The sequence below is a fragment of the Trichoderma aggressivum genome, assembly GCF_033847375.1.
Source record: "Trichoderma aggressivum f. europaeum strain CBS 100526 chromosome Unknown scaffold_003, whole genome shotgun sequence".
In the NCBI taxonomy this organism is placed as follows: Eukaryota; Fungi; Ascomycota; class Sordariomycetes; order Hypocreales; family Hypocreaceae; genus Trichoderma; species Trichoderma aggressivum.
Genome location: NW_026946369.1, coordinates 1,157,392 through 1,184,996, shown reverse-complemented (window position 1 = coordinate 1,184,996; position 27,605 = coordinate 1,157,392). Strand labels below are relative to the sequence as shown.

Genomic DNA, 27,605 nt, shown 5'->3' with positions numbered 1-27,605 from the left:
AATCATGACAATGACGGATACACTCGATCCTCCCCCTCAATCGCTTTTATAACATATGTATGTATACGTATATACTAAGGTATATTTCATAGAAGTTCTAAGCCGAAGGCAGAAATGCCTCAATTCACAGCTACTCCACCCCCAGTGAATCGACGTCTCAAGTCTTCCCATTGATCCAATATATCAGTAGTCACTTGGGCAAAATCCACGCCTGTAGAGGCCCCTGGTACGCTCTTTTGATCTAGAATAGCTACCTTGGGAAATTTGTGCCTACCGCCATCAATTGGTTTGCAATCGAATTTCTCCGTGTTGATTTCGGGGAGATTCTCCTTCGAAATCTCCGCCTTTGGAGCCTTCAGTTTGACGCCCATGAGATGACTCTGGGTGTTCGGCTGATCCAGCATGGACCTATTCTCGTCAAACGGATTCCACAACGCTCCTGGGACGTTTTTGACTAGATGCTCGATATCCATATTGACCCTTTCTCGTTTATCCGCGACAAGTAGATCGATGGTAATGTCTAGCTCAGACTTGTTGAACCCTTGATTTATCTGCATCGGCGTCGAATTCACTCTACCCGCCACCCCTGCGACATCCTGAGAATTCTTATTCATCACCAAAGTTGAAATGGGGAAACGGAGCTCGACCTGCAACTCCAACTGAGTTCCACGCACGAACGCTGATTGCACGCTCTGCGATGCGTCGGAGGCTCCTCCTGTAGGCGAATCGATTTTGGGATCATGCCGTGTCGTAATTCTTCCCTTGAGAATTGATACGATGTGTTCGTCTCCTCCCTGATCCAGCGCAGGATTGAACAGCTTGTGAAACTTTTCCCAGTCCAATCTAGGAGACGTGCGCTTCGACGGACCGAAGTGGACAGAAAAGTCAATGAACCATACGTGAATGTGTGCCACGCCAGCCAGCGGAGGACCGTACAAGTCCACATCCGCGCTGACTTCCAACGATATCTCCTTGCTCAGAATGCCCCAGCCAATGACACTGGAGACGTAAACACTGACGCCGACACGAGCCTCAAACTGGAACGGATCGTAGTAGATTAAGAAGTCTGCGTAGGCGCTGAAACCCGCACGTGTCCGTCCGCTTCTATAGGCCAAATCGAGCCTGCCACCTCCCATACAGGCCTGCGGTGTGATGGCAAAATAGGCCTCCCCAGTGATCGATATTTCGTCATTGTAGATCCATGAGATGCCCAGTCTGGGCGGCGCAGGTGGATAGTGATCCGGGACGCGGAACGAAGGATGGTACCCGCCAAGGGAGAAAACCCAGTCCCCGTCATGTCCGGATGCGGGAAAGTAGTATGCCAATACAAAACCACCGGTGAGCTTGCAGGATTTGTGAAGAATGTAAGACCGTGGCGTTAGTGCGCCTGCAACTTTCAGTATGCCTACACTCGGATCAAACGTCGCTGCAATGGTCAGGTCTGTAAACAAGAAAGCGTTATCTTCGTCAGCGCCTTTGGGCACTCGCGCGACGGCCTCTGCAAATATTCCAAATTTGGGATTTGGTGATAGGTCGAGGACCACGACTGCCTGTATGTCAAGCATTTGAAATGCCTTGACCCCCAATCCTAACACATCTTAGTTGTGAGTTCTCAAGGTTAGTGGATGTAGAGCCTTACCTGCGGCGAGCCAGTATGAATCTTTCTTGGCAGAAAACCATCCACCAGATTCTTTGCTCGTCAGAGCCTCGAATTGTTTCATGATATCACCGGCCGCGTTTTGCTTCCCCGTGTTGATTTGTACAAACGGGAAGTCATTGACTTCGGTCTCGGATGGGAACCTGATGGACGAGTTGTATCCAAATCCGCCTACAAGGCCATTGATTTCTGCGAAGCCGAATGATATAAGCGGACCGTTTAGTTTTGCAAAGACGAAGACCGAGTTGTAGCCATCTTTCTCTTCGTATACGCCAGCCGCGAGGAACTCCCACACGCCCATACCAACGGCGAGGCCACCCATATACCTGCTGAGGCCGTGGCCGAGATCTTCGTGGACAAACATTCCGGCAAGTGTCGCAGGCGGCCTTGAGAAAGCCACTGCCATTCCGGACAGATCAAAAGAAGCCTTGATATTTGCCAACGAATCGATGCCCTTGAAGCTGCTCAGGTCTAACTTCACGGAGAACCCTATAAGATTGAAGGCCAGCGGCCCCAAAGCAACGAGCGCATCCAAAGTGATGCTGAGAGTTCCCTTGTCCTTCATCTTCAAGCTGATATTACGAATCGTGAGGCCCTTGGCCGAGCGTGTGAGGGGCGCGGACTTGGTACCACCGGCTTGATCGGCTCCTGGAAGTGCCTTCACAGCCTTGATATTGGTGCCAGCCGCGGGTGTTGCGCTGTGCCCAGCAGACTTCTGGGATTTGGCCCCGTTGAATCCGTAGTCCAGAATGCATTTTGGTGCGTTCTGCTCGTTCAATATGATCTGGAAATGACAGCCGGCAGTGAGCACCACTGTCGAACCCTCTTTTTTGGCGTGTTCTTGATAGCAAAGCTGCGGCTTATCCTTGAATGCGTGCGTATTGACCAGGATTACTTCGTCGAGAGTGATACCTTCGCTGACCCAGAGAAATTCCAAGGCATCGTAAGGCTTTGGTAGTTCATGCACAATCGGAATGTCCACTTTGGGGAAAGCGGAGAGAGACATTCGCAAAAATCTCTTTGGCTTGCTCTTGTTCGAGCCTTTCGGAAAGGCACCGCTACGCTCTTGGAGTTGTGCAAAGGTGATGGAAAAGTCTCCGAGGGTTACCTCGAAGACAAAGACGACATAATTGACGGCTGTCACCCCTTCGCCAACGCTTGCCTTGAAGCATTGGAGCTCGACCATCAACTTTTCTAGTGGAATTTGGAAGTCTTGAATAAACTCGGGGACCGACTCCATTGTTTCGACATTGGTCAAGTCGCTCAGAAGCTCTTTGATTGAGGTTTTCTTATCTTTATACTCTGGCCCTGCTGTTACGCTTGCACCAAAATGCCATTCAGAGCCAGCGTGCCAGTAGTCTAGTTTGAGCTGCACCGGGCCGATCTGCAATGCTCCGCCTATCGTGAGTTTGCTTGGCGACCCAGCCGAGTTGTATTCGTAAGTGGCACTCATTTCTGAAATCTTTATGCCAGACATGAAATTCATGATGGCATGGTTGGAGCCGTCTCGAGGTAGCATAGTGTATAAGTGTGCCACCTCAAGACCCGTTGCATCGGCTTCCAGCGTCCAGTTACTCTTTCCGTCAATAGAATTGTATAGAACCGAAACTCCAATGTTCGCATGAGCTCGGAACCCCGTCAAGTATGGCGGGGGTTCCAGGCCGACGACGGCCCGAAAGTATAGCTTCTTTTCGGCATTCTTGCCGAAGAAATGATCGTAAACAAAAAGGACTTCCTGGAGCATAAGCGGAGGCACCTCTTGATCGTTCTGTGGTGTCGACATCGAGCAGGCCAGCTTTGTACTCAGATGCAAAGAACTGATCTTCCCAACGGAAATCTCAATGCCAGCTCGGTCTATTTGATCAGGAAGACCTTTTGGAAGTTTGACCGGGTTCGTTCTGTCCATGAGATGCGGGATGGATATGTGATCCTGGAGCCCGGAGGCATCGTCGGGCTTCAAAAGTTCGTATTCGTCAAAATATGGATTCAGATCCCCACCGATCAATGGCTCTCTACCTGGATTCCATATCTCAGCTACAACCTTTGTGTTACTGGGTGTCCAGAGGAGTTGGCCGTGGAAAGAGACGTGGTTGTCAGGCTCCGCGCCTAGGGTAGAAGGAATCTCGATGTCGATCTGGAAGGCAAGCAATCCCTTTTGGCCCACCGTTATCGACACTTGACGAGGTAGAATTGAAGATCCAATGTTTTCGAGAACACTTTTCAGGTCCGAGACGCTTTTTTCGGCGGCGTTTTCCTCCCCATCCCCGTTGTTGTCTTTGAAGCGCTGCGCGATCCACTTCACGACATCAGTCACTGTGGTGCCTTTGGCAAGTCGCAAGGTGAAGGTGAATGACTCATTGCTGATGCTGGTAATGAATGTCGTTGGGTCGGGACTGAGTCCTGCTGTAACCTCTCCGACAAGGGTGAATTTCCAAGTACGGTCGAGTTTGTAGCCCTCTTCTTTCAGGCGTTGCTGTTTCTTCACTGCAGGTGGTAGACTCGAGCAGATAGCCGTCGACACTCCGATGATTCGCATCTGGCCAAACTTGATTTCTCCAACATGCTTTTTGAAGAACTCTTGCATTTTTTCGACGGCAGCTTGCTGAAGCTGTGCCTCGAGTCTTAAAATCACACGGTTGTTGAGTTGAGGGTGTATCCAGAGACCGTTTTTCTTCGGATGCTCAGGGTCTTCTGCAAACTCAAGCAATTCACCGCCCAGATCGAGTATGGGAGACAACCAGGAACTGACATTGGATTCCGGAGCAAGTGTCTTCAGAAACTCACCCATTCCCATTTTAAGCTTGTCCGAGCCGGTAAGTGCAAGGATAATGCCCTCAATGTCACGGTTGTAGCCATCACTCCTAGTTCTCTCTGGCGCACCATTGCCGAACTGTACCTTGATATCATCGCTGCGCGAAGAGAAGCGTAGACTGCGGGTTCCATTCGATAATGTGACCAATGCTTCAGCTGCAAACAGAACCTCGCTCATATTCTTGAAGAACTGAAACTCGGCCTCGGTAGCACCAAAGCTTTCCTTCAACCATTTAAGATTATTCGTGCTGGACTCAATCTGGAAAGATTTCGATGCACCTGGCTCGATCCCTTCTGTAGGCAAACCATTTGCAAAGAAGTTGTTTGCAGCCGCAGCCTTTGGATCCTCTGCGAATAGCTGGCTATCCCATTTTGAAGTGGCCTCCATCATCATGAAAGACGCGCCGCCTGGTTGGGTTCCCATGTTGTTAAAGGCTGCCTGCGTTTGTGTTGCGGCCAAGGAGAATTGTTGAATCTGCTGAGGGTTTGCGATGCGATGAGACAACTTATCTACGACGTCTTTCAAAATTGCAGGATCTGGCGCTACTCGGCCGTCGACAAACCTGGTTTTGAAAGCATTCAACTCTTGCGCTTGGAGAAATGTAATGACCTCGGCTGCTGGTTCCTCATCTTGATGAAACCGCATGCGTATGTAGGCGGTTTCGGTGTGGAATTCCGTGTCTGAAAACTTGAAGTGAGGAAACTTGGGGTTGCCAAAGGCCGGCCACTGCGATATCATTTGTTCGATAGCCTGGTTTTGGATCGTTCCCCAAGCCTTCACTAGCTGCTCCCCGCCTTTGTTTATATGGTCATCCATATTTGCATCCGAGATGTCGCTCGCCTTGCGCCGCCGCTTGAATTCTGCCAGGTGATCTGCAGACATTATTCCATAGGCGTCTTGAATAGCCTGGGTCGCTCCTGGAAACCAAGCTTCTATCACTCCAACCCAAGTATGGCCTTCGATTGCGCCTCGTAGCTGTGTAACTGCTTCATCAAGGACTGATGTAATGTCTAGATCCTTGGTATTGATAAGAGCATCGCCTGCTCTCTTGGTCATCCAATAAGGAAATCTCGTGCAATACAGACGATCTTTCCGCTGCGCCCACATGTCAAAATATGCCATGATGTAGAACAAGAGGGAAAAGCCTATGAGAGTGCCTGTGGGTCAGTACCAAATTCTTTTTTGAAGTAGACCCTCATTAATTGTTATAGTTACGTACTGGGATGGCCATAGTCTTCCGCAGCGGATATGAGAAACATTTCTGGCTCAAGATCCCAGAACCTCTCTGTTGTCGCATATTTGGAACCATGGTGGCCAGCCTTGATGACCTGAAGCTTCACTATTTCGCTGTCGTGTAAGAAATTGCACAAGACCTGCTCTTGTTCGTCCTCTGCATCGCCGCCGGCGTAAAGGTCAAGCATTGCATGATCGTGAGCCTCGATAGGAGTAAAGAGGAGACACATCATGGATGACGCATTTGCCTCCGTACCTCCTTGACGCTTTTCATATTTGACCTTATTGATCAACTCTTTATCGATGCCGACCACTAGGAGGCGAGGTCGATTGGCCGGTTGGATATCGCCGTGCGCAATGATATTTGGGATCGTCTGCCCAACTTCGGCCTCGGCGATTTGCTTTCCCGAGAAAAGATCAATGCCGAGGCATGTCTCACCCTTCCAGAAGTAGCAGAGGGGTTCACTTTTAAGCCCAGCCATATACTGATAGCGCACATTTCCCATGATCGCTGTAGTATTGTTTGGCTTGAGCGAAACGCCTTTCCCGTTGAACCCCAATCTCGAGCAGTAAAAAGTAGTCCTTGGTGTACTCTGATCATCCGGCTGCGGGTACGGATACATGATATCACAACTCGACATGTTGGATATGTGGGCACGTATCAGAGCCTCAACTCCCTTGTAATGATCTTCATCCCAATGGGTGACGACGATGGCGTTGAACCGAAGGTGGCCATTGTTATTGGGGTAGTAAATCTTGTTGATGTCATTGATTGCCGTTTGGAGGTGAATGGCTCCCTTATCAGTTCCACCATCAATCAGAACTGCTGATTCGATACTCCGAGCATTGTTCTCAACTTTCACCAGCAGATATATAGTTCCATCTCCTAGTCCAACATTGACTGCATATGTCTCTACTATCCAGTCTGTCATTGTCGTAGCGTACCGCTGAAGGAATCAGGTAACGCCTCAGATTCTCTTTGGTATTGTTCAAGAAACCGGTCATGAGCAGATTGGTGATGTCTTAAACAGACATCAAATGTCCTTAAACACCACGCTCTTGTGGTTGCACACGTAAAAATGAAAAGGGGTCGAGCTGTTGGGATGATTCCGGGATACTAGATACCGCTTTTTATAACGTAAAACGCCACGACAATATTTTTATCAAATAAGACGGATGTGACTGAGGCCAGCAGGGGCAGGAGGAGGTAAAAGCAGAGGCGTCGACGTAGTAGGACCCGATGTCTCCAAGACGCTAGTAAACGGCCAGCGGAGGAGTACTCCGTCGAGCTGCATCAAATAGTGTTCAGCTTAGTGGCAATATAAGGTCCACTTCAACTGACACCCGCATGGGCTAGACCCGGGCCGCCTTTTGGGCTGAAAGACTAGCCCTCCAGCCTAGGACAGAAGCAGATGGGAAGTATTGGATGTTGGATACGACGGCTCAAGGAAGCGCTTCCCAACCATAGAATCAGGCTTCGCCAGGAATCTCGCTTTCGAAGATGGCGTTTCGTTCACAGAAACGATATACCCGTGAGCGGAACTCACATCCCTTAAGCCAGTTGACATATTGATGTAGGTATTTAGATGCATACATGGTATTCGAATGCTTCAGACGTTCTGTTGAAGAATATCTTTACAACATCGTGTTTAGTCGACTTTGTCTTTCCAGTCTTCAGACTCTTGAAAATAATTTTTTTTATTTGACTGAATGTTGTAAGGGTCAACGCCGAAGAATGAAAAGAACCTTAAACATATAAGTTGCTTCTTCCATTGATAGCGTTGGTGGATGACACAGCCCTCGGTTGCGGTATCGACACCTCTAACTACGATTATGATTTCACCTTTCTCAAGCCCCGACTTTATGAGTCATAATTTCATTGGGCAAAGCCACTATGAATTGTTTTGACGGCAAAGAGAATTGGCATTCTCTATAGACTTTAGGTCATGATCAGCTCGCGAGGCGTGTACATTTATAATATGGCAGTCACGAGCGAAAGTGTGAGAGGAACAGAAGAAATATATATCCGAACGCATATGTGTGTCAATTAGCCAGCTCAGTATAAAACCCATTTACTATTCTGAAAACGCACGACTCAGACCGGGTGTGATTCTTTGATGCTCTTTTTCATAATGAAAAATCCATCGACGAGCTCACCTTCGTTCGCGCTGTGACTAAGATTCAACTGAATGTCGACTGCCCGAATTGGCATTGTCGTCCAGTCTGCTTCGTCCGGAGTTGGATTCTTGTTCTCGTCCAATTTTGGCTTTGGATGAAGCCACGACCATTCGTCGATACCAGTCAGAGGCGTTTGGATCGCGACGTCTCTCGCTGAGACCTCGGCAGTATTTGCCAGCACCAAGTTAGGATCAGGGACGTGGGGCACCAAGATTGGCCCAGCCATGAAAAAGGCATGCATCTCTTTTGTTGCCTTGTCCAGTGCCCATTTTGGAATGCTAATTTCCTTCATAGGAAAGACATCGCCGGTATAAACATGTAGCGGGCGGAAAGGATCGACTATGGCTCCAAAGATTGAGAGCTTGGTGTCGTGCTCAGCACCGTAGTTTGGAGTTTCTGGTCTTAGATAGTATGGCTTCATGGTCAAAGGTTTAGGCCGAATGACTGGCGATTTGGAATCTGCCTCCTCTCGCGGCACACCGAACGAGGAGAAAATATCTTCCATCCCACTATCCAAGTCGTAGTAGCCTACAAAGCCATCATAAGCGGCATTCCTGCTCCCAAAAGCAACGTGGAACTCGTAATCCTCCAGGAGCTTAGCAGGCTTTCCGGGTCGTTGGACGCTTTGGTTCTCATAAGGTTGTTCTGCTAGTTCCATAGAAACTCCAAAATCAACAAAGCACAGAACGTCTCCAAACGCAGCCGGCAGAAAGTCAGCATGCTCTGATGGATTGGAACCCGTCGACTGCGCGGCCTCCGCGACCATGAAAAAGAACCCTTTGGCGTAATCATATTGCTTGCAGAGCGCCATGAACTTGTCCAGGCGTTCGCTGGAGCCGTGCCATGCGTCGGACTTTGGCCGTGCGGACACAATGGCTGTCTTGTCTTCGGGATGGATAAAAATCTCCTGCAAGAAATGGCCATCTGGGTTGAAAATTTGCAGCGACGAATCGCAGTAGTTGACGACCAGCCAACCCCAGATAGGATTCTCCCAAGACGAGGCGGGCCGATACTTCCCGTTGTCATTAACCACATATGTACCGTTAAGGCGGGCGGGCTGGTTAATCCTGGGCGGAACTTGGAAGAACTGACAGACTCCCCGCAGGTCATCAGGTATCACCGCGGTGTTTGGTCGAGGTAACTCTTTGTCAAATGGGGTGTCTTGGGGAATCGGGTCACAAAAGAATAGTGGCGACAAACAAGGATAAAGTGCCGTGGCAGGCTGGCCGAGATCCAAATCCGCGGGTTCCACTGCGTTCACGACTTGTCCAAACTTATCGACAATGTCAAGTCTCGTGAAGCGGAACTGGCCATGGGTGACGGGCTTGAAGGGACAGAAGATATATCCCGTAGGTAGCCGGTGCGTTTTGCCATACGGAGCTAACTCTGCAGCCTCAGAAATGTCCATGACGAGATCCTCGCTCATGCCGAGTTCTCCTAAGGCTAGAGGATCGTAAGGAGACAGGCCGACATGCGAGCCCTTCATCAGCGTCAACATGTGCTCTCGGATCCCAGAGAGAGGGGCAGAAAAGAACTCCAATTCCGACACCAGCTTGATGACTTTTGCTTGATCTTCCTCACTAATTTGCTTCTCAAGATCCTTGGGGTGCAATCTACTGAAGAGCTGCTTGATTCTTGTTTTCAAGGTCTGCGAAGCTTGCGGGATGAACATGGTGCGGCCATGAAGGGTTCGACATTCGCTGGCGCCTGGGATGTCCTTCAACGGCTTGTCGTCACGCAGCCTGTAGCGCCGAACTCCGTCTTTGTCTTCGGCGAACTGCCAGTTTTCCCAGCCGATGTGGTAATATTCCACCTCCCATTCCATGAAGAGAGGAAACCATCCCTGCGTGTTGTTGAATGCCTCTTGGTTACTCTCTGCTTCCGCATAGTAAGAAGGTGGATAGCTTGGACCAGCTGCATCGGCCTTGATAGCTTCTGGTAATACTTTCTTGACCATTTCGCTTACCAACGGGAATTTGTTCGACAGTTGCGATTGCCATTCATTAGTCCCAGGTCCTCTCCAATCAGTCGCCTGCAAGCGAGCCGCGAGGCTCTCCAAACTTGGCGCTGGTAGTTGGGATGAATGCCGTACTTTGAGTTCTTCTCGGAACCCCGTTGGCCAGCCGGACTTGACGCCTGCGAAAAGAATCGTCGGATCTTGGTGGGTTCCAAAAGCTGGCGCCGCAGCTGTATGCAGATGTAACGAAGCTGGAAATTGTGCCTTTAGCGTTTCAATTTCCGTCATGGCTTCTCGGGCTCGGCTTTTGAGAAGTTCCAGTCGTTTTGCGTGTGCCTCCACCTCGCTCCTGTAAGCTTGACGGAGTGTCGCCTTTTCAGGATTTTGCGCCACCTCCATAGCCTTCCACCAACAGGTGAATATCTTGTGGTGCAGAAACTTGATTTCTCTCTGGCAACCTGCTATACAAGCCTGCCAGCTGTTGAGCGCCGCCAGGTTACTCTTATCGGCCTTGGATGGATCAACTACACCCGGATCGGCCTTCTGGGAGTCATCTGAGTTCGAAAAGGTCCATGTCAACTCAGCTTTCTCCACCACCCAATCGTTGGAAGCAATCTGGTCTTCGGCTTGCTGTTGAGCCTCAAAAGTAGACTTTCCAGCGATCAATTGCACCATTTTGCTCAACATGTCGTCAATCGCGTTGAAAGTCTGTGCGGCAGCAGGTGCATGATAGCGTACCCGGAGGTAGGCCAGCAATGCGTCCATAATGTTCGCTCCAACCGCGATCGGATGAGATTTTAGAATGTCCTGCTGCAATTTTATGGCAGGTTGGATTAGTGGAGAATTACCTCCGCCTCCACGCCGGAACTTGACATCACGCAAAGCTCCGTGGCAGATTGCCCGTGTGGAAAAGTCCGCCTTGTTGGCCAGAAATGTGTCTCTCGTCACATCGCCCTGAAACATAGATTTGTCCAACTCCATGTGTCCGGCCGTCAGTAAATCCTGATATGTCGGCCTGATAGAATTGTCTGGTTCGTCAATGGTGAAGGAGTCCTGCTTTATCTTGTGATGAAACCCAACCACGTAATAGGTGATGTTGGCATCACCAATGCCGCCTAGGTCGTCAAACATGCTGAAAACGCTAGAGTTGTGAGGTTGATAGTCGGCGAAAAGCTCATTACCCCAATCCAGAATCGTAAAGGGCTGTCGATGACGGGCATTGTCTGGTGGGTTATAGTCCTTGAGTCTAGATTTAAGCCCGAGCACTGCCTCGTACTGCTTATCAGTGGACAACCCTTTGTGAATGAATGGCGAGGTCAAGTTGTCGATATCCACATGTGACAGTCGAAGATCACCATCGTTCACGTTGCGTATGCGATCACTTTCAATGACAAAGACTTCGGATTGCTGGCCATTTGGGTCCGATTCGGGCTGGACGATTCGGAAAACCAGCCATCTGTTCGGAGCATGATGGAACTATATCAAATTGAGCTTCACATCGGAGAAGGGGATTTCTAGGGATATGATTAACTGACCTTCAATTTGCCCGCCTCTAGTGCATCATCCTCACCTAATGACAAACGTTTTTCAGCATCAATTCGGGTTAAAGCGCCTTTATATGAAATATATCGAGCCCAACATACCTGTATGCGAGATGAATCCTTCTCGTAATAGCGTCTTTTCATAATCGAGAACCGCTTCATCGCTTGACAATAAGTCCGTAGCCGTAGAGCCCATCCGGTAGAGACGTGGTAGGCACCATGATAGGTAGACTCCAACCCTCTGGCCGTAGACTCCCCCTGAAGCTACGTTCACGAAGCGAGTGTTGAACTTTGCTTTTAGCCTCGTAGAAGAGAGATTAAGCTGTTCAATAACGTCGTGCTTGAGCAAGTTGCTATCGCTTCTGAGAGCAGCATAGTTGGGCTGGATAAGCGGTGCTACTCGAGCTTGGCTTTGTGGGAAGTCCTCGGTGACTACGTAAGCCTGCAGAGCCGTGGGTACGAAAATGGCTTGCTTCGCTTCGAGTTCGTCCGGCATTTTGATAATCGAATCCCGCACCACGAAGAAAAGTTTTGAAGAAACGACAGTACTAATTTTGAACAAGCCCGAGAGAATTGAGTGCCCATATTCCGCCGGCTGATCATATAGAAAAAAGGGTCAATGAGAAAGAAGTATATACGCCATTGATGGGCCGTCAGTGGCCCACGCAGGGCGCGTTACAGCGTCTACAGGCATCGCCAAGTTCGGAATAGTTACATGTACATGCACAAACAGATGGTCTAGTGGCGGCAACTAAAGCCAGGCCACGCGGACTCGCTTCTATTCAATAGTTTAATATTTGTTTCACTAAATTTCTGCCCCCAACCTCGCTCTAGACTCACCCCTACGTCCATATAACAGCCGGTTGTCAAGAATATACTACATCGTAGCGCCTCCATCTACAGGTTAGGAGCTGTCATGTTTAACTTCTTCCCCTGTAACTGCGACGGCTCAATAGTACATTCATATGCAGGTTAGGGTTGAACCGTGGTGAGCTGAATAACGGTGGGGCTTGGCGGATCGAACTATCGATTATCGTTTGGCCACCCACAGTTGGCTGGATGGACAAGACAGGGTTGATCAACGCAGAAGAGAAGAGAGAAAAAGAGGAAGAGAGAAGGCACAGTATGTGTGCAATTTTCAATTAACCGCTGTTGACAATTACGAGCTTGATCGTGTAAATTGTCGCTGTACTCTCAATCTCCATTTCCCTTTCTTTCTACTTCGTTAGTCATCTAGACTCTAAACTCGAGAAATGCCATCAGCTACCATGTCGAACGTGCGGTTTCGGGCTCTGCCATCTAATTCTGGGCTTAAGAATTTTGAGTCGACGACGGAGGTCTCCAACGTAGAGTTTTTGTCGCACCAGAATCCACCACTGGCTGCTGGTGAATATGAAGCGAGCTTCGTCCAGAGTATCGAGCCACCGAATGGCTTCTCCGGGCCTGAAAAACCTTTCGAATCGTCCCAGAAGTTCACCGTGCAAGGGCCGACTTTTAAGCTCGACCCGGTCACCGATATCGACAGTGTGTTCCCGGCTCCTGGGCATAGCGAGCACGCCAACACCCTCCCTCACATTGTATTTTCCGATCCCATTCTCCCATGGGAGAGGAAGCTCGGCAATGGTTCCAAGACGGACGAGTTCAACTCGACACCATGGCTGGCTTTATTAGCTTTTACGGAAGAAGAATTGAAACTTTCCGATGCAGAGGTCAGCGCTTTGGATTTCAAACCAGGGCCAAGAACTCCAACCCCGACTTTATCCTTTGATATGACCGCAAAGGAGCTCATGGACGTTGGCCATAAAGGGTTTAATTCGGCATTGAACCTGACGGGCGATCGTGGCCATCTACCCAACGGTTCTCGGGACGTCGACCCAGTCAGTGCTATTTTCCTGAAGCCTGAGCTCTTCAAGGCATTATTCTCAGAATATTCGGATACAGCATCCATGCCAGGTTGGACCGGTAAACAAAGTGCGAAGCGCTACGCGTACTTTGCGCACATTCAGCGTATTCACGGGCATCACATGGCATCCACCTCACCGGGAGATGCTCACAAACGTGACCATTCCATAGTCTTCAGTCATCGAGTGGGCGTCATTGCGCCGACACAACCGACCAATGTCATCGTGCATCTGGTATCGCTGACAGACGTCGAAGAAATCAACGTCGGTGCCAATACCAAACGCGTTGGTTTGATCTCGCTTCATTCGTGGACCTGGATGGCAATACCATCGGACCACGTTAATTTTATACACACTATGACTGAGCTGAGCAAGGCCGAATCCATCCAACCGTTACGCATGACTGATCGGTTCCTCGCCTCTTTCGTAGACATGAAAGCCACAGGCACAAACCCAAAGACGGACGCCACTCAACGTCTTGTGAACCGCCTCATGGACGGCTACATTATCAAGAAGCATACCTTGAACACTGCAAAGCAGCGATCGAGCCTGCTTCGTGGTCCTCTATGCCCACAGATACCTTCGGTATTCTGGGACCGGCCCTCATCGCAGAACGGAAACGACTTGGAAGTCGAAGATGAAATCACGAAGCTGCCAGATGTCTCATATAAAGTAGCGTGGCAGCTCGGTCGTTTGCTTGCCATTGGCGATACTGTCTTCGTCAAGAGCCTACTATGGCTTCGCGGGAAGATTCATTCTGAAGCAGTCAGACTCACAAAAGAAGATGTCGATAATAGCTATACTGGAATGGAGGACTATTTGAAGAAGCTTCTGGAAGCTGTGCAGGGCATAACTGAGGCGCATGATAATCCCGCCGTTACTACAGATGCGAATGCATTCTATAGGTGGTATGACGGAGCAGGAACTCCCGGATATGCCAATAACGCTGCGCCGGTCGGATTGACGCTTCCTAAGATATGCTGCTCTTCGCAATATGTTGACTACGTCCGGAAGGTGGCAACGGAACTCACAAGTACGCGAGAAAAAGCTCGTGAAACGAATTCTACAAAGATCTATAATGAGACCAACGACCCACTCAGCCACGAGTGGGCAAAGGTTCTCGAATGGATCTTGGACATTCTCTTCACCGGGAAGATTCCTTTGCACTATCTTGTCCCTGATCCCGAGAGCATCCCGGCAGAGTCTATCCGAACATTCTTCGTGGACCAAACATGGTTGGAATGTGTGATTGATGGCGCCTTGAGCCTTGCAAATCACCTCGAGCCCGATGACGATAACATCAAAAAGGAGCTCAAGAGGAGAGTTAATGCTTATTTGGCAACTCCACTTGGCGATGGTCCAGACGCCCCATTGCCCAGGCTCCCGAGGTGGGGATTCTTCCTGCGCAGTACTGCCATATCAGCCTTCCCGGACCTTAGAGTTGAAGTGCCGACCAAAGGAAAATCTTCACAATCAGATATCCTCCTCATGCAACGGGTGGGAGAAGACGTCCTCATGTTTCTGCTAGATCGAATTCCGGGCGAGGACGAGTTCTCTGACGTGATTTTGTCTCGACCCGGACATCAAAACGGGTTCACCTTGGGAGATGGCGAAACTGAGCTTACTCATGAAGAGTTGACCATCAGCTTTAGGCGTCTACCCAACTTACCGGCTACCTATGACTATGAGAAAGAAGAAGGGGTGCACGTGAAGACGTGGTCCTCCGATGGCAAGCAAGGAGGCAAACCTGTTTTTGACTGGAACTACCGAACAATCATCATGCCCGAGTTTGCTCAGCAGTGCATTGATCTGGTTGGGGGCCCTTCCAATGATGGGAAGTACTTCTCGTGGGATCCGTCCCAGCGTGGAGGCATTCCAAGCTCCCTCATCGCGACCCAACTTAGCAAGTCTGTTTTCAGGCTCAAGATCGGCTCAGATCCTGATCAGGCTCTGAAGAGTCTGCTGTCGGACCCCTCTCGAAACCCTTGGAAGATGGAAAATGGAGCAAGGAGAATATACGTCGGCGATGAAGTGGCTGCCGGTGGTGCTAGTAACATGAAGGTCTCTGCTCTGGAGGAAGTCAAGATTGAGGCTGTAACCCTTCCCGTGGCACCTCTCCCATCCGCCCATAGGCTACAGATCCCAGCTCCTCTTCCAGCTGATAACACTACACTCACCACTGATCACATGGACTTTGGCTCGTTCCCGGATTACCCCGGCATGACGGGTTACCGATATGGTACGGGAAGAAACGAGCACGACATCCGGCCAAGAACCGCAGTCTATCCCCTGCACCATGAGGACGACAGAGACAACTGGACAATATCCAGCCATGGTATGCCCATGGATCTCGTCGTCCAATGCGAAGGTCATGCCAGAGACTCCTTCTGGAGCAATTTCCCTGCTGAGTGGCACTTCCTTATCCCCATACGCTTGCAGTCATACCCACCAGACAAGGACGACTCACTACGCGACGTCGGAGTACTTCTCCAAATTCCAGGTGACAGGGACCATCTCGAGCTTCCCACGATAGAGCCCATATATGCCGGTCCGAGGTGGATCTACGATATGAGCGTGTGCTACGGTGGGAGGTGGAACGAAGAGGGAGATCGTAACAAGTACGTCGCCGACAAAGCCAAACATTGGGTGTCGTATCTCTGGATTCGTGCGCGGACGGCAGCACGCTGGACGAAAGACGACAAGCATTACGAAAAACAGGGTTACAACTTGAGCTTCCTTCTAAAGGGGGTTCGCATTGATCCGATCCCCCGCGGAATGTACAAAGAAGTTGAGGTCAATGTAGTAGGCCTCGAGGCTTTTGAGATGGGCGAAAATTGGGTACCTCATACGTGCGTGGTCAGGAAAATCAAGGTGTATAACAAGTAACTGTGGCATCTCAACATTGGTATCTAGTTTTGTCGGACGTATCATGCTAAGGAGTTTTTCCTTGGCTCAACAGTATGTCCTCAATTATATAGGCTCTCAACGGCCCCCTCTAAATATGTACTTCCTGTGTTAAAGTTACTCGCTGTGCTGTCACTTCTCGGCAGATGAAAAATGCACTGAATTATGAAGACGTACACCTACCGTTTACTTGGTACATGCAAATCTGTTTCGGCATGCACAGATTAATAATGTTGACTTTGCAGATGTCTTCGGCTATCATCAGAGCAGGAAATAGGCATCAAGGCCAAACACATTTCCTACGCGAGAACTAGGAGAGAAGGATTTTCTTTTTCAACCTATGTTAGCTTACATATAGTACCAAGCGTAAAAATGACTGCACTTTCTTGATGAATCAGAAGCTAAGAGAGACATAAAAGATCATATTTTTGAGTATCCCAACAGCTCTTTGACGATAATGTACTAGTAAATTTGAGTAAGCGGAGCGTCGGATATATGGTGGATCACGGCCTCGACCTCTACGCCGAGGCCGATGACAAACAACTTGGGGCCTTTGGTGATCTGGGATATCCCTATCCCTGTGAGTGCGGGTAGTTTGAACCCGGAGGTGAAAACCGCCATTGCTTTTAGCTTTAAGTCTAGCAGTATGGCAAAAGACACTACCATCACACAAATAGTTGCCGGCTCTAAAACAAACTTATCCTGAGTGGCAAAGACCGAGGATAGAAAGAAGAATTACAATGCATGCCTCAACTGTCTACTTTCTAGCCTAACTCACGGTAATATTTCTATATGTTTCTATACCTTATACCTAGCTGTAGTTTCACTTCTCTACTCACATATACCCCATCTCCAGCTACGTAGTGAATTTCTTGCGAAGCATAATCTTCGTCAAAAAGGTTTCATACGATCAACTACATATAAACTTATTCAAAACTTCTTTGCCACACGAACCAGTTTCTTGTTAACGAATTCGTGAAACCCGATGCGAGACAACTCTTTACCAAAATTCTTCACCCTCCCGCACGGCAGCTCTAGACTAGAGTAAGCGATGCCATTAATAAACACCATGCCTACTTCAAGTTTATCAGCGATTTCTTTCGCATGCTCAACATCTTTACTGATTATGCTCGATCCCAGTCCAAGCTCCGTGCCGTTGGCAAGCTCCACAGCCTCTTTCTCAGAGTCCACGACGTAGAGGCTCACGACAGGACCGAAGAACTCTTGCTTAGTGGCCGGATTTGTTTGCGAGATATTCGTCAAAATTGTCGGTTCAAGGTAGAAGCCGGGTCTCGCAATACGACGTCCGCCAAGTGCCACGGCACCGCCACTCCGTTCAGCGACTTCAATCTGCTCCAGTAAGCCGAGCAAGGCACGCTCAGAAACAACTGGGCCCACCGTTGTCGATGAATCTCTGGGATCTCCTGCTTGGAGGGATGCCATTCCCTCTTGCATATCACGCAATACCAACTCACCGCGCTCCTTTCCCACAACAATAACACGCTTGGTCCCAATGCATGCCTGTCCAGTGTTATGCAAACGTCCTTCCACGGCCATATCGATGGCATCTTGCAGGGGAGCATCGGGCAGTATGATGAAAGGATCAGAACCTCCCAGTTCCAAGACGACCTTTTTGAGATGCCGGCCAGCCGACTCTGCTATGGCTGAACCGGCCCGTGAGCTTCCAGTAAACGTCACTCCCCGCACTCGGAAATCGCCAATCATGCGATGAATCTGAGGTACAGTCGCAAAAGTCAAGCTAAGGGCCTCTTCTGGTAATCCAGCTTCGCGAAAGATCTTGATCAGAGCGAGAGATGACTGCGAGACACCCGGTGCAGGCTTCACAACCAAAACATTGCCTGCCATGAGCTGCGGAGCTGCGACTCTGCAAATCTGGATGTAGGGGAAATTCCAGGGCTCAATGGCTAATATGATACCGGTAGGTTCCGTTCGAATTTTTTTGAGTGAGAAGGCTGTGACCTTGTCAGAGTTTGTAAAGAAGAACAAGGAGAAGTGGGCATGAGAGGCTCGCTTAGGTAGTCTCTACAATAAACATGACTTCATTGTGTCTATGAGTAGAGTTTGTATGTTGATCTGTAGCGTCGTGTCGTGAGACAACATTGCCATGCCCTACAACCGCCATATTTCTTTCTTCGGGCACACACTCACCTAGGTACAGGTAGTGATAGGAGGAGATGGGCGGCATTCATATAGTACCCGGTGTAGATCAAGGAAAAGGTACTGAATGCCCCCGCCGCTATGCTTATCATCTTACTCCTCTTGCAATCTCTCCTGCTAGCAAGCCCGCTCGAAAACATCCTTGCTGGGTCTCATTAGGCTGCGTGCCTGGACAAGGTGGTGGTGGATTGTTTCCTGAACCTGTACACAGCGCTACAACTGCCTTTTAGAACATATGGATCATCAGAAGAAGAGTAGCCCTAGCTGCATAGCTTCAATTCCTGGTAGAGAGGCGCTGCAGTTCCGTTCAATGTGTTCTGCGCCGTATGACCGTCGAGTTAGAAAAGGTCATATCTTTATCTACTGTATGAACAATAACGTGGGAAAGCTCAACCGTTCCCCTCACAAGGCATCGCGAATAGGTTAAGGCAATAGTTGATCGTGATAGCTAAATATCTGTTATGACCAATAGTTCAATAGAGCCGAGCTGATATGAGATTGGGTAGTGCTACCCTCCTTTACTAATGTGAGAAGAATCATGAATTGCATTCCTATAGACTACTTTTTTTTTCAACGGCAAACCTTTATTCTCTCTTCTTTAAGGCCTAACCGCAGAGCTTGAGCAGCTGTTATAACCGTAGACTCCCAGCCTCCTCCCAATTGCGCCCACGCTTGCTGCGCCAGCTGTGCTATCCATCCATCCAGAAACCAGGTATCATCAAGTTTAATCATTATAACACACCAATACAAAAAGATAGCAAGAGCCGCTGAGCTATTCTTATTTATACACTGCAGTTGGGTGACAAAGGCCTCACTCACCAAGGCCGGCCATGACAAGATGTGTAACCACGTCCGTGGCTGTCCCTGGATGGAAACGCACCAAGTCTGCAGCAATTCGGCAGCTTCAATTAGACATTCCTTGTTCGGCTCCACCATACAAATGTTTGTTTTCAAGAGTTTGATTCGTTCCAGGAACTCGAAATCTGTTTTTGCGTCCGTGTCCTTTGTTCTGTCGTGTGCTAGCCTTTGATCTTGCATGAATCGGGGTGCGATAGCGATGGCAAGTCTTGCGGTGCCTCTGAGTAAGCGGAAGGTCTCGGGTATGGCGTCCTCTCTTGGGTGAGTGACGCACAAACGTATTTGGAAGACGGTAGTTGCTAGGCCGAAAATCCACTGCGCAAAGTAAGAACTGACTACCTTACCGGCGACGGACGCATGGAAACCTGCAGAGGCTTTCAGATGCCAGGCATGCGCCTTCATACTACTGCTAGAGGCTTGACCCTGGCAGAATAGCACAGACAAGGCGTTCAGAGCTTGCATGGCAACAACATGCTGTCGAGCCTCGTGAAAGATCAAAGACGCCTCGCATTGAGCAGACTTTGTCAATAGAAGCACCGAGGGTGACAGACTAAATATATCGGTGGATATAGACAGGCTTGAGTCCCAGATGACAATCCCTGCTTGGAGTGCTTCGATTGAGGCTCCACGGGCAGCGCTGGTGTCTGCAAATGGACAGTGCTCGCCATAACGGTAGCATCTACCACAGACTGGCGTATTCATGTCACACTAGCATTTCGATAAGTAGGTGTACTGCACAATTTCAGAATGCGAGAGGCTTTACTTGCCTTGACACGACGTCTCTTGCATGACGCGCAACCAAGCCTAGACTTACTATGCCACCTTCGCGAAGGCATGGCTGACCTTAAGAGAAGCGCAAGCAGTTACACCAGGCCTAAACAGCAATGGATTGATTCGTTCAATGCTTCACGCATGCCACCATAGTAGTATAACCAATCGACGACAGTTTAAGTGTGTTAAGATCACAGTGTCGTTATTAATCGATGCAGTCTAGGAATCCCTTGAACTCAGTGTCAAACTCCGCATCGGGCGGAGTTCTAGTCCGCTAGTCCCACTACCTGTAGCATACCCGATACAATGCCATCCTGCCCTGTAAGATAATTAATTACTCGTCCAGCACTCTAGACCAGTCTTCGCCCTTGATATAATCTTCCATGGAGGTCGTCTTGATATTCGGGTCCAACTAAGTTGCAATGTCAGCGGATTCACTCGGATTATAGCAACTGCAGCAAATATGGGAGAACTTTTACCGCGCTTGGATACATGACTTCAGGATCTCCACCGGTGTACCCAAACTCAATCATGTATTCGTTCGTGTCCATCAGCTCTTGGCCAAGTGGCTCTGGAAAGTCCTTATAGAAGTCACTAGGGGCTACTTCTTGGTACGCAGCCTGGACATCTAATACACGACCCCAAATCTCTACCCACGTCGAAAAGCTCATCATCTCAGATACACCGACGAGAGTCTTCCCGGGAGGAACATCCAATAATGCCTTGACAAATGCTCCCGTATCTTTTCCTGGAACGACAAAGGGTATTTGCAAGTCTCCAGAGAAAGGCCTCTTGGTGAGGTACACCCCATTCGGTTGGCGCTTCAGAGCCATCGCTTGTACAGCTTTCCAGTTTGTGACGTAGTGGCCCATTTGCAGGGCACTCATACGCTTAGCCAGCTCCGGACACTGACTTTTGATCAAGTCAATGGTTCTGGCCTTAGAGTCAAAGTGATAAACAGTGGTGTACTTCCCTCCGCTGAGCCGCGAGGCATCACTAAGTGATGAGTATACAAAATGTTCCAGTGTTCTGAGGACGCTTGGATCAGACGCAGCATGGGCAACATTCATCCCCTGTTCAACTTCCCTGTCGAAAGCGTACTGCAATGCTGTATCAGGCACGTGTGTGCCATCGAACATGTGGCTGAAGAAATCGGTGTTTGCAAATATGGCGTGGGCCCCTTGAAAGGCGGCTCGAAGGGAAGCCGTGTCATCTAGGTCGCCTTTCACGATTTCAGCGCCCTCAGCCGCCCAATGCAAAGCATTTTGACTGGATGGATTCCTAGTGATACCCCGAACTTTCCAACTGGGCAAATCCAGAAATTCTCTAGCAATAGAGGACCCCTTTCTCTGTCTCAGAAGATGATCAACAGCTTGGGCTAATAGGTACACATACCTGCTGGCCAGTAACGCCAATAATAACGAGAAGCTTGGTCATCCTGATTGATAAGTAATTTTTGGGATACACACTATCTTAGTTTAGAACTCACAGACGGTAGACTGGGTAAAGATGTTGAATTACTTGGATGCAAAGTCTACCTATCATCATGTGTATTTATACCTTCCACCTTTCTCGAATTTCTCTACCGACAAGAATGTCGCATGGCTTGATACTACATTAGCCAATTCAAATTCAGCCTCGAAGATGCGAACCGGTTCAATGTTCCGTTCGGATGATTAATACTCGTAGTAGTATGGAACCTTTTAGTGAGAATTATCCAATACTGGTATAGTATACGATGCGCAGCGGAATTCGAGGTCCCACGCATCTTGCTTCTGGCTAGTGTACGACGCCCCTCAATCCTTCGGCAACAGGATCTGCCCCTTTTTATCACCTTTTCGGTCCGCCCAAGGCCCTCAGATCCTCTGATGAGCCTTCCTGTCATGGGTGAATTGCATTCTTGGCCGCTCACGAGTCTACGATACGTGTAGAACCATCTTCCACGTAATTCTTTTCTCGAGAGGGGACAGGCCCTAAGAAAGGGGACAGGTGCAGACAAATGAGTCGAATGCAACGTACATCAAGTATCGGCAAAGAGACAAGGTAAGCATTTGTTGGAACGGAAGTTTATATTATCGATGCCTGATGTCATTTGGTCATCTGTTCAATTAATCCGATTCGATGATTCAGCAAACTCGAATAAATTATTACCATCAACCATGTTTGTACATGTCTCCAAATCGTTATAAAATCGGTTATTGACGTCGCTAGTATGAAGCTATAGTATATCTGGGAGATTCCAGGTGATATTACTTCAAATTAAAGTAGGCTGAAACATTTGTACCTCAGGTACTCCATTGTCCAGCGAGGTTGTTGAGGATGTTGAGCTCTGCGCTACTGGGTCATCGTCATTTGGTATTGGAGAATCGGGATAACCCTCATTAATTCCGTCCGAGTTTCGTCTGCCATTCAAAGGATATTACGGAATAGAATAATTGATGCAGTAAAGAGACAGCAGTTTAGCTGCCAGATAATGAGGTGGTACGGCTGTTTGGATTCAGGAGCCATGTGTTGGAGCAGATGGAGCATCTGTTTGGAAGAATCTGAACATTGTTCTTGTAGTTGGACGGAAGATTGGGGTTCAAGTGCCAAAGTCTCATCAAGAGCTGCTCCCGAGCCTGTCTATCTAGCCATTGCTGATCAACTCCCAGAGCTTGCAACATCTCGCAAGCATTCGTCACAAGCATCCAGCAAAGTGATAGCCCCACGAATTCGGATGACTGGCTCAGTGCTCGTACGATGCCTCCTGTCTTCATCAAGCAATACCCTCTGGCTTTCATGTGCGCGAGTTGCTTTTCATTGAGCAATAAGATGAATCATTGCAGAAGAATAAGGTACGTTTGCGGGTGAATATATAAAAACGCAGGTAATAGGTGGAATTGGTGAACAGCCTCGGATTTTTCGAATTCTTCAGAAAGCTAGCCGAGGCAGTTAAGCTGGTGACATAATGGGAGTATATGAAACAAACAAGCGGCCAGTACCTCCCCAAACAACCAGCGAGCAAAATATATACATGTGGTTGTAGATGTTGCAGAGTTTGGTAAGCAGACCGGTTGGCTTTATTAGAGATACGCCCCAGAGTTATCGCCCGAAGTGGGTTAATCAAGAAAAAGCCAATATTAGATAAGAAGATGGATTGGAAACGAGCAACAGTGAAAGGGAAATAGCTGAAGTATTTTTGAGGAAGATGGGATAGGATAATAATTTTGGTTATAGATATGGTATATATTACAGCCAATGTTGGACAGAGTTGGGTTTATAAGCTAGTAGCCCATTGCCACAAGATTGAGAGATGCAGTACTGTGTGTATATAATTTGAGATACGTTATCGAGGTAGCAAATGATCAGAGTTTTGTGTTTGTGGCAGATAAGATGGCAATAGATTGGCGTTTGAGTGATAATGACTAGTAGTGTAAAGGAGTGTAAATATGTCTAAGCGGTATGAATAAAAATCTATAAATATATCTTAGTATGTTACTCTGTATACACAGCAGCTTTTCCAGCACGTATTATAATTGCCAAGCGATCATATTTGTTAACATTAGTTGGCCCGTCGGACTTATTCCCATTTATAAACATCCATGATGTGGTTATGGGACTGGATGTATACTTACCGGTCAAGGGATAGTCGTGGTTTTAAGCCCCCGGTTCAGCTTTAACCATAAGTAGTATTCTAGATCCTAGTCAAATACCAAGTGTCAAAAGTTCCTTATGATTTTACCATCCTTCTTTAATATTTTACTACAGAGTACCTTATATACAACCAGCCTACTACATTGGAACTTAGTACAGTTGGCATCTTCATCCATAACGTGGATCAATTATTGTTCAGTACTTAAAATCTATGACTAATCCCTGCTCATGATGCGGCCGTAATGCAGTGTATGCGGGATAAGCTTACGTGACCGCAGGAGATTTACATAACGCAAAAAAGAAGTTTAACTGAGTTTAACTAAGTAGGCAAGGGGTGGAAAGAATATAGCGCCGCCGATCCTAGACAAATTATAGTAGTAGACCGACGGTGATTTTCTTCCACCGCATGGTAGGTTAGTCCGATAGTCCGATGGGACGTTTCAGTGGCCTGAAATTTATATACATGTTTATTTACTTTATTATGTTATCCTTGGGGTATGGCCAGATAGAGGGAGGAAAGGCCTTCAAGGCTGGTCATTCTAATAACCTTTGTAATTCCCTACACCCTTCTATTCTCAACATATATTTAAAGTATCAGATATTGTTAGCATAATTATGGACCAGTATTGTAGGTAGAAAGGAGTAAAACATGTAGTATTTTATAAAGTATCTTTGGGTTTTGGGCCTGCCACAATTACCGCGGGGCCAGGTTATGGTCAACTCTTTCGTAGTATTATTTCACGAGGTCTCCATGTCATAATCTCTTGCGAGAGGAGCGAGTGGATAATGGGTCGGCATAAGCGTAGCTCTAGTTGTATCAAGCTAAATGTCCAATGGCCCAGAGCATCTGATCTATGTTTAACTGAATATTAGTAAACGAAAATTCAGGAGAAAAGCCTCAAGTATAAATAATCCCATCTCTCCCTACCTTCTGCTTCAGGAACTCAGTTCACACAATCTCAAGGAGTTACAAGCACTTACCATCAAGCCCTGACTACTGTATCAAAAACCACTTATCAACTCCAATCTACCAGACTCATCAGTCCTCTATAAAAATGGTTTCTTTCACTTCTATCGCTATTCTCCTTGGTGCTGGCTCGCTGGCAAGTGCTGCCAGTTGTGGTGGAGGTGGTAGCTTCACTGTGAATAACGTCAAGTAAGATGAGCGGAATAACTACGAATAGAAAAAACGTCAACTAACTCGTACAGTGAGAACTTTGGCTCTGTCACTCTCCAACAACGATCAGCTCGAATTTTCCACCAGGGCAATGCTCAAATCTGCATTGTAAACCGCGCTCCCAATACAGTCGTAACAATCACTGGTACCCAAGTTAACGGCGCCATCTCCTCCGTTCTCAACCAGTGCTGCACGAATGCCGGAAACTGCGGTGGTGGACAGGAGAAGGTCACTGGATCTAACGGCAATGTCATTGATCTTTCCGTCCAGGCTTCTGGACAGAACTGCTCTGCTTAAGAGGTATGTGTTACAACTTTGGCTCTTATGGCCTCAGCAACAGGCCGATGGAGTATCCACCCATGGAGCAATGTAATTTCTAACAGTTCATAATGTGTAGGACTTACTTCGGGATGGCGAGCCTCATCAACGCTCTTCATATACGGATAGTGCCTCACTTTCAGAACCCAAGCTGAAGTAAACCGCATAGATATATATATATATTTACTTCGATACACTCTTTTAAAGTAGTCGGCTAGCCAGTTAGGAGTTTAACATTCAGATGCAATATATTCAATGCTTCTGACTTCATTGCCTCACATCGCATGTGTAGTCTGATCTATTTGCTAACATGAACCAAGGCTACGGTTATCTCTGGGGAAATCTTGGTATATTGCAGACCGAAAGATGTCTGGCTGGCTACGGTATATCTTCCGCACAGGACAAGTCTGGTAAAAAATGGCTATAGAATAGTCAGAGCATGATGGGTTATGACGAGGTTAATTCTTTTCTTAACTTATCTATTCCACCTTTTAGCGGTAAGGTTAATGTTGGGGACTAGGGTGCATTTGATTTAGAATTAATGGAAGTATAAGCACAGCGGGGTGGCTCCGTATGTGATGGGCTACACTTCAATTGTTATGCTACATGGAGCCTGTTCCTACTTGTGTGCCGATTATTCTTCACCCACTGTACCCTTATGTTTCATTCATAAGAACTGGCACCATTCTCAATCTCAACATCTATTGTTTTCTCAGTGCTTACGACCGTAGGCCGTTTGAAGGTGCTTTGGTGGTATTAGCTATGATAATATAACGCTATCCTAGCCATCGCCGCTCTATTCTCTTGGTCTTGACGATAATTCTCCAGACCCTACCCTCATATATATATATATATATATATATATATAACACCTATTCACTCGCGTTCAGAGCAGACGCTGATCAAACTTTGCGAAGACTCCGCCAGCTCAATGACTCCTCGAGTTTTGGAAACTTGATTCAGCCGAGCTGCCATCGAGGCAAAGTGGCCATAGGCAGCATCTTCATCAAGCGCTACAAAGGGAGCTGCCTCAAAGCACTGTCATCTTCGCTACATTAGCGTTGAGGTACTTTCGTGACATCCGAAACAGTCGTATACGGAACAAGTCAACTTCGCTCGCAAAGATTGTTGGTTACAGGAGGACGTCCAGGAATAACCTTTGTTCTAAAGTTGGCTCGCTGATGATATTCTGACCTCATTGCACGTGACGATATCGAAATGAGAGAGGCGACACCAGTTTTGGACCATATCTAGAAGGCTTCAGATGCACGTTGATACCACGGGGAAGATTCACATGTTCAGGAGCTTCATAATGTATCTAGATCCGCTATTACTGGCAGATAGAACAGACCCACGTCACTACCTTTGAGGACGAACTGGATGCGTGGGACGAGCTGGGCAGGGATATTGAAGAATACCCAGCGTAATTGCCTTGTGGTGTTGTTAACACGACTATACCTACTCTAGTCTTGGTACTTTTGAATGAATAATGTCCAAGGGAGAGACACTGCCATTCATGAGGTGGATGAAGATGAAAGTTTTGCGATTATAACAGGCCGTTGAGTGACTTTTCGGCAAATATGCAGGTACTGTGTGGCACGTGGATGCTTCGAAACGGTTGTTGGCATATATATGAAGGTAGCTGGGTGGGATGTATGATATACGCAAGTAAGAATGCGTTCTGACTTCGGCGGCTTGGCTAGGTACGTACTACGAAGTTATTATTTGAACTTCCAACAAAGACATCAAGTATATGATAATATCGGTTGATGTATGGAGTCAGTCGGCTTGGACGCATAGAGTTGTGCGAGCTAACTACAAGATGGGGCAACTTAAACAGTTGATAGTAAGAGAACATTGGAAGTATCTCGCACGGGACTGAAGAGAGACAGTATGCACTCGAGAGCGGCGAGACCGGTATCACAGACAAACGCTCCGCGGATGGAGCGCTCATCCACGTGCGAGGTTCATGAGCTTAGCCCCGAGTGATCGGTATATGATCAAGACTTAGACAAGTTTCATTGGACGTATGAAAGCACGATATTGAATCGTGTCAACTTGGATTGCTGCACTGCGATATTATTAGGGGCACAGACAGCTAGAGCGGCGGTAAAGGCAGACGAATGTTGCGGATAGCATAGTGAGAGAATTGGTATGCGTAGATCATTGAACCCGAATGGATTTGATCTGCCAATAACCTGCTGGTTAGATGTAATCTTCAAAGAGCGTCACATCCAAGGCAGAGTTAAGGACCGTTGGGGAAGGTTTCTGAAGAAACCCATGGAGCGATCGGAATTTGCATCGGAGCTGAACCTGATGAGCATTTTGACCAAAGTGTAAATTTCCCCCGTGCAATTTGTCAAGGCATCATCGAGACTTATAGGTTCCTACCAAGAGCACGGTCCATACCGCTTGGCTTTGATCTGATACCGTAAATGCATCACAATTGTGGGAAGCTATTGGGCAGGAGAAGGCAAAATATAGTAG

General features: G+C 47.9%; 6 protein-coding genes across 6 annotated transcripts; 2 read left to right on the top strand and 4 right to left on the bottom strand.

Annotated features, from left to right (window-relative positions):
• Positions 1–119: 119 nt before the first annotated feature.
• Positions 120–6,634, bottom strand: Triagg1_1475 (uncharacterized protein; the record flags this gene model as incomplete). Its single annotated transcript, XM_062895549.1, has 3 exons — positions 120–1,588; positions 1,640–5,614; positions 5,689–6,634. The coding sequence occupies 3 exons, from the start codon at positions 6,632–6,634 to the stop codon at positions 120–122; spliced, it is 6,390 nt and encodes a 2,129-aa protein (XP_062759814.1).
• A 1,163-nt stretch (positions 6,635–7,797) lies between these two features.
• On the bottom strand, positions 7,798–11,874 carry Triagg1_1474 (uncharacterized protein; the record flags this gene model as incomplete). Its single annotated transcript, XM_062895548.1, has 3 exons — positions 7,798–11,313; positions 11,373–11,407; positions 11,481–11,874. The coding sequence occupies 3 exons, from the start codon at positions 11,872–11,874 to the stop codon at positions 7,798–7,800; spliced, it is 3,945 nt and encodes a 1,314-aa protein (XP_062759813.1).
• Positions 11,875–12,631: 757 nt separating this feature from the next.
• Triagg1_1473 (uncharacterized protein) lies at positions 12,632–16,165 on the top strand (the record flags this gene model as incomplete). The annotated part of the gene is made up of 1 exon (XM_062895547.1): positions 12,632–16,165. The coding sequence occupies one exon, from the start codon at positions 12,632–12,634 to the stop codon at positions 16,163–16,165; it is 3,534 nt and encodes a 1,177-aa protein (XP_062759812.1).
• A 948-nt stretch (positions 16,166–17,113) lies between these two features.
• Positions 17,114–18,049, bottom strand: Triagg1_1472 (uncharacterized protein; the record flags this gene model as incomplete). The annotated part of the gene is made up of 1 exon (XM_062895546.1): positions 17,114–18,049. One exon carries the CDS (start codon positions 18,047–18,049, stop codon positions 17,114–17,116), a length of 936 nt encoding a protein of 311 aa, XP_062759811.1.
• A 2,275-nt stretch (positions 18,050–20,324) lies between these two features.
• On the bottom strand, positions 20,325–21,427 carry Triagg1_1471 (uncharacterized protein; the record flags this gene model as incomplete). Its single annotated transcript, XM_062895545.1, has 3 exons — positions 20,325–20,402; positions 20,470–21,339; positions 21,386–21,427. 3 exons carry the CDS (start codon positions 21,425–21,427, stop codon positions 20,325–20,327), a joined length of 990 nt encoding a protein of 329 aa, XP_062759810.1.
• Positions 21,428–24,678: 3,251 nt separating this feature from the next.
• Triagg1_1470 (uncharacterized protein) lies at positions 24,679–25,097 on the top strand (the record flags this gene model as incomplete). Its single annotated transcript, XM_062895544.1, has 2 exons — positions 24,679–24,779; positions 24,833–25,097. 2 exons carry the CDS (start codon positions 24,679–24,681, stop codon positions 25,095–25,097), a joined length of 366 nt encoding a protein of 121 aa, XP_062759809.1.
• Positions 25,098–27,605: the final 2,508 nt, after the last annotated feature.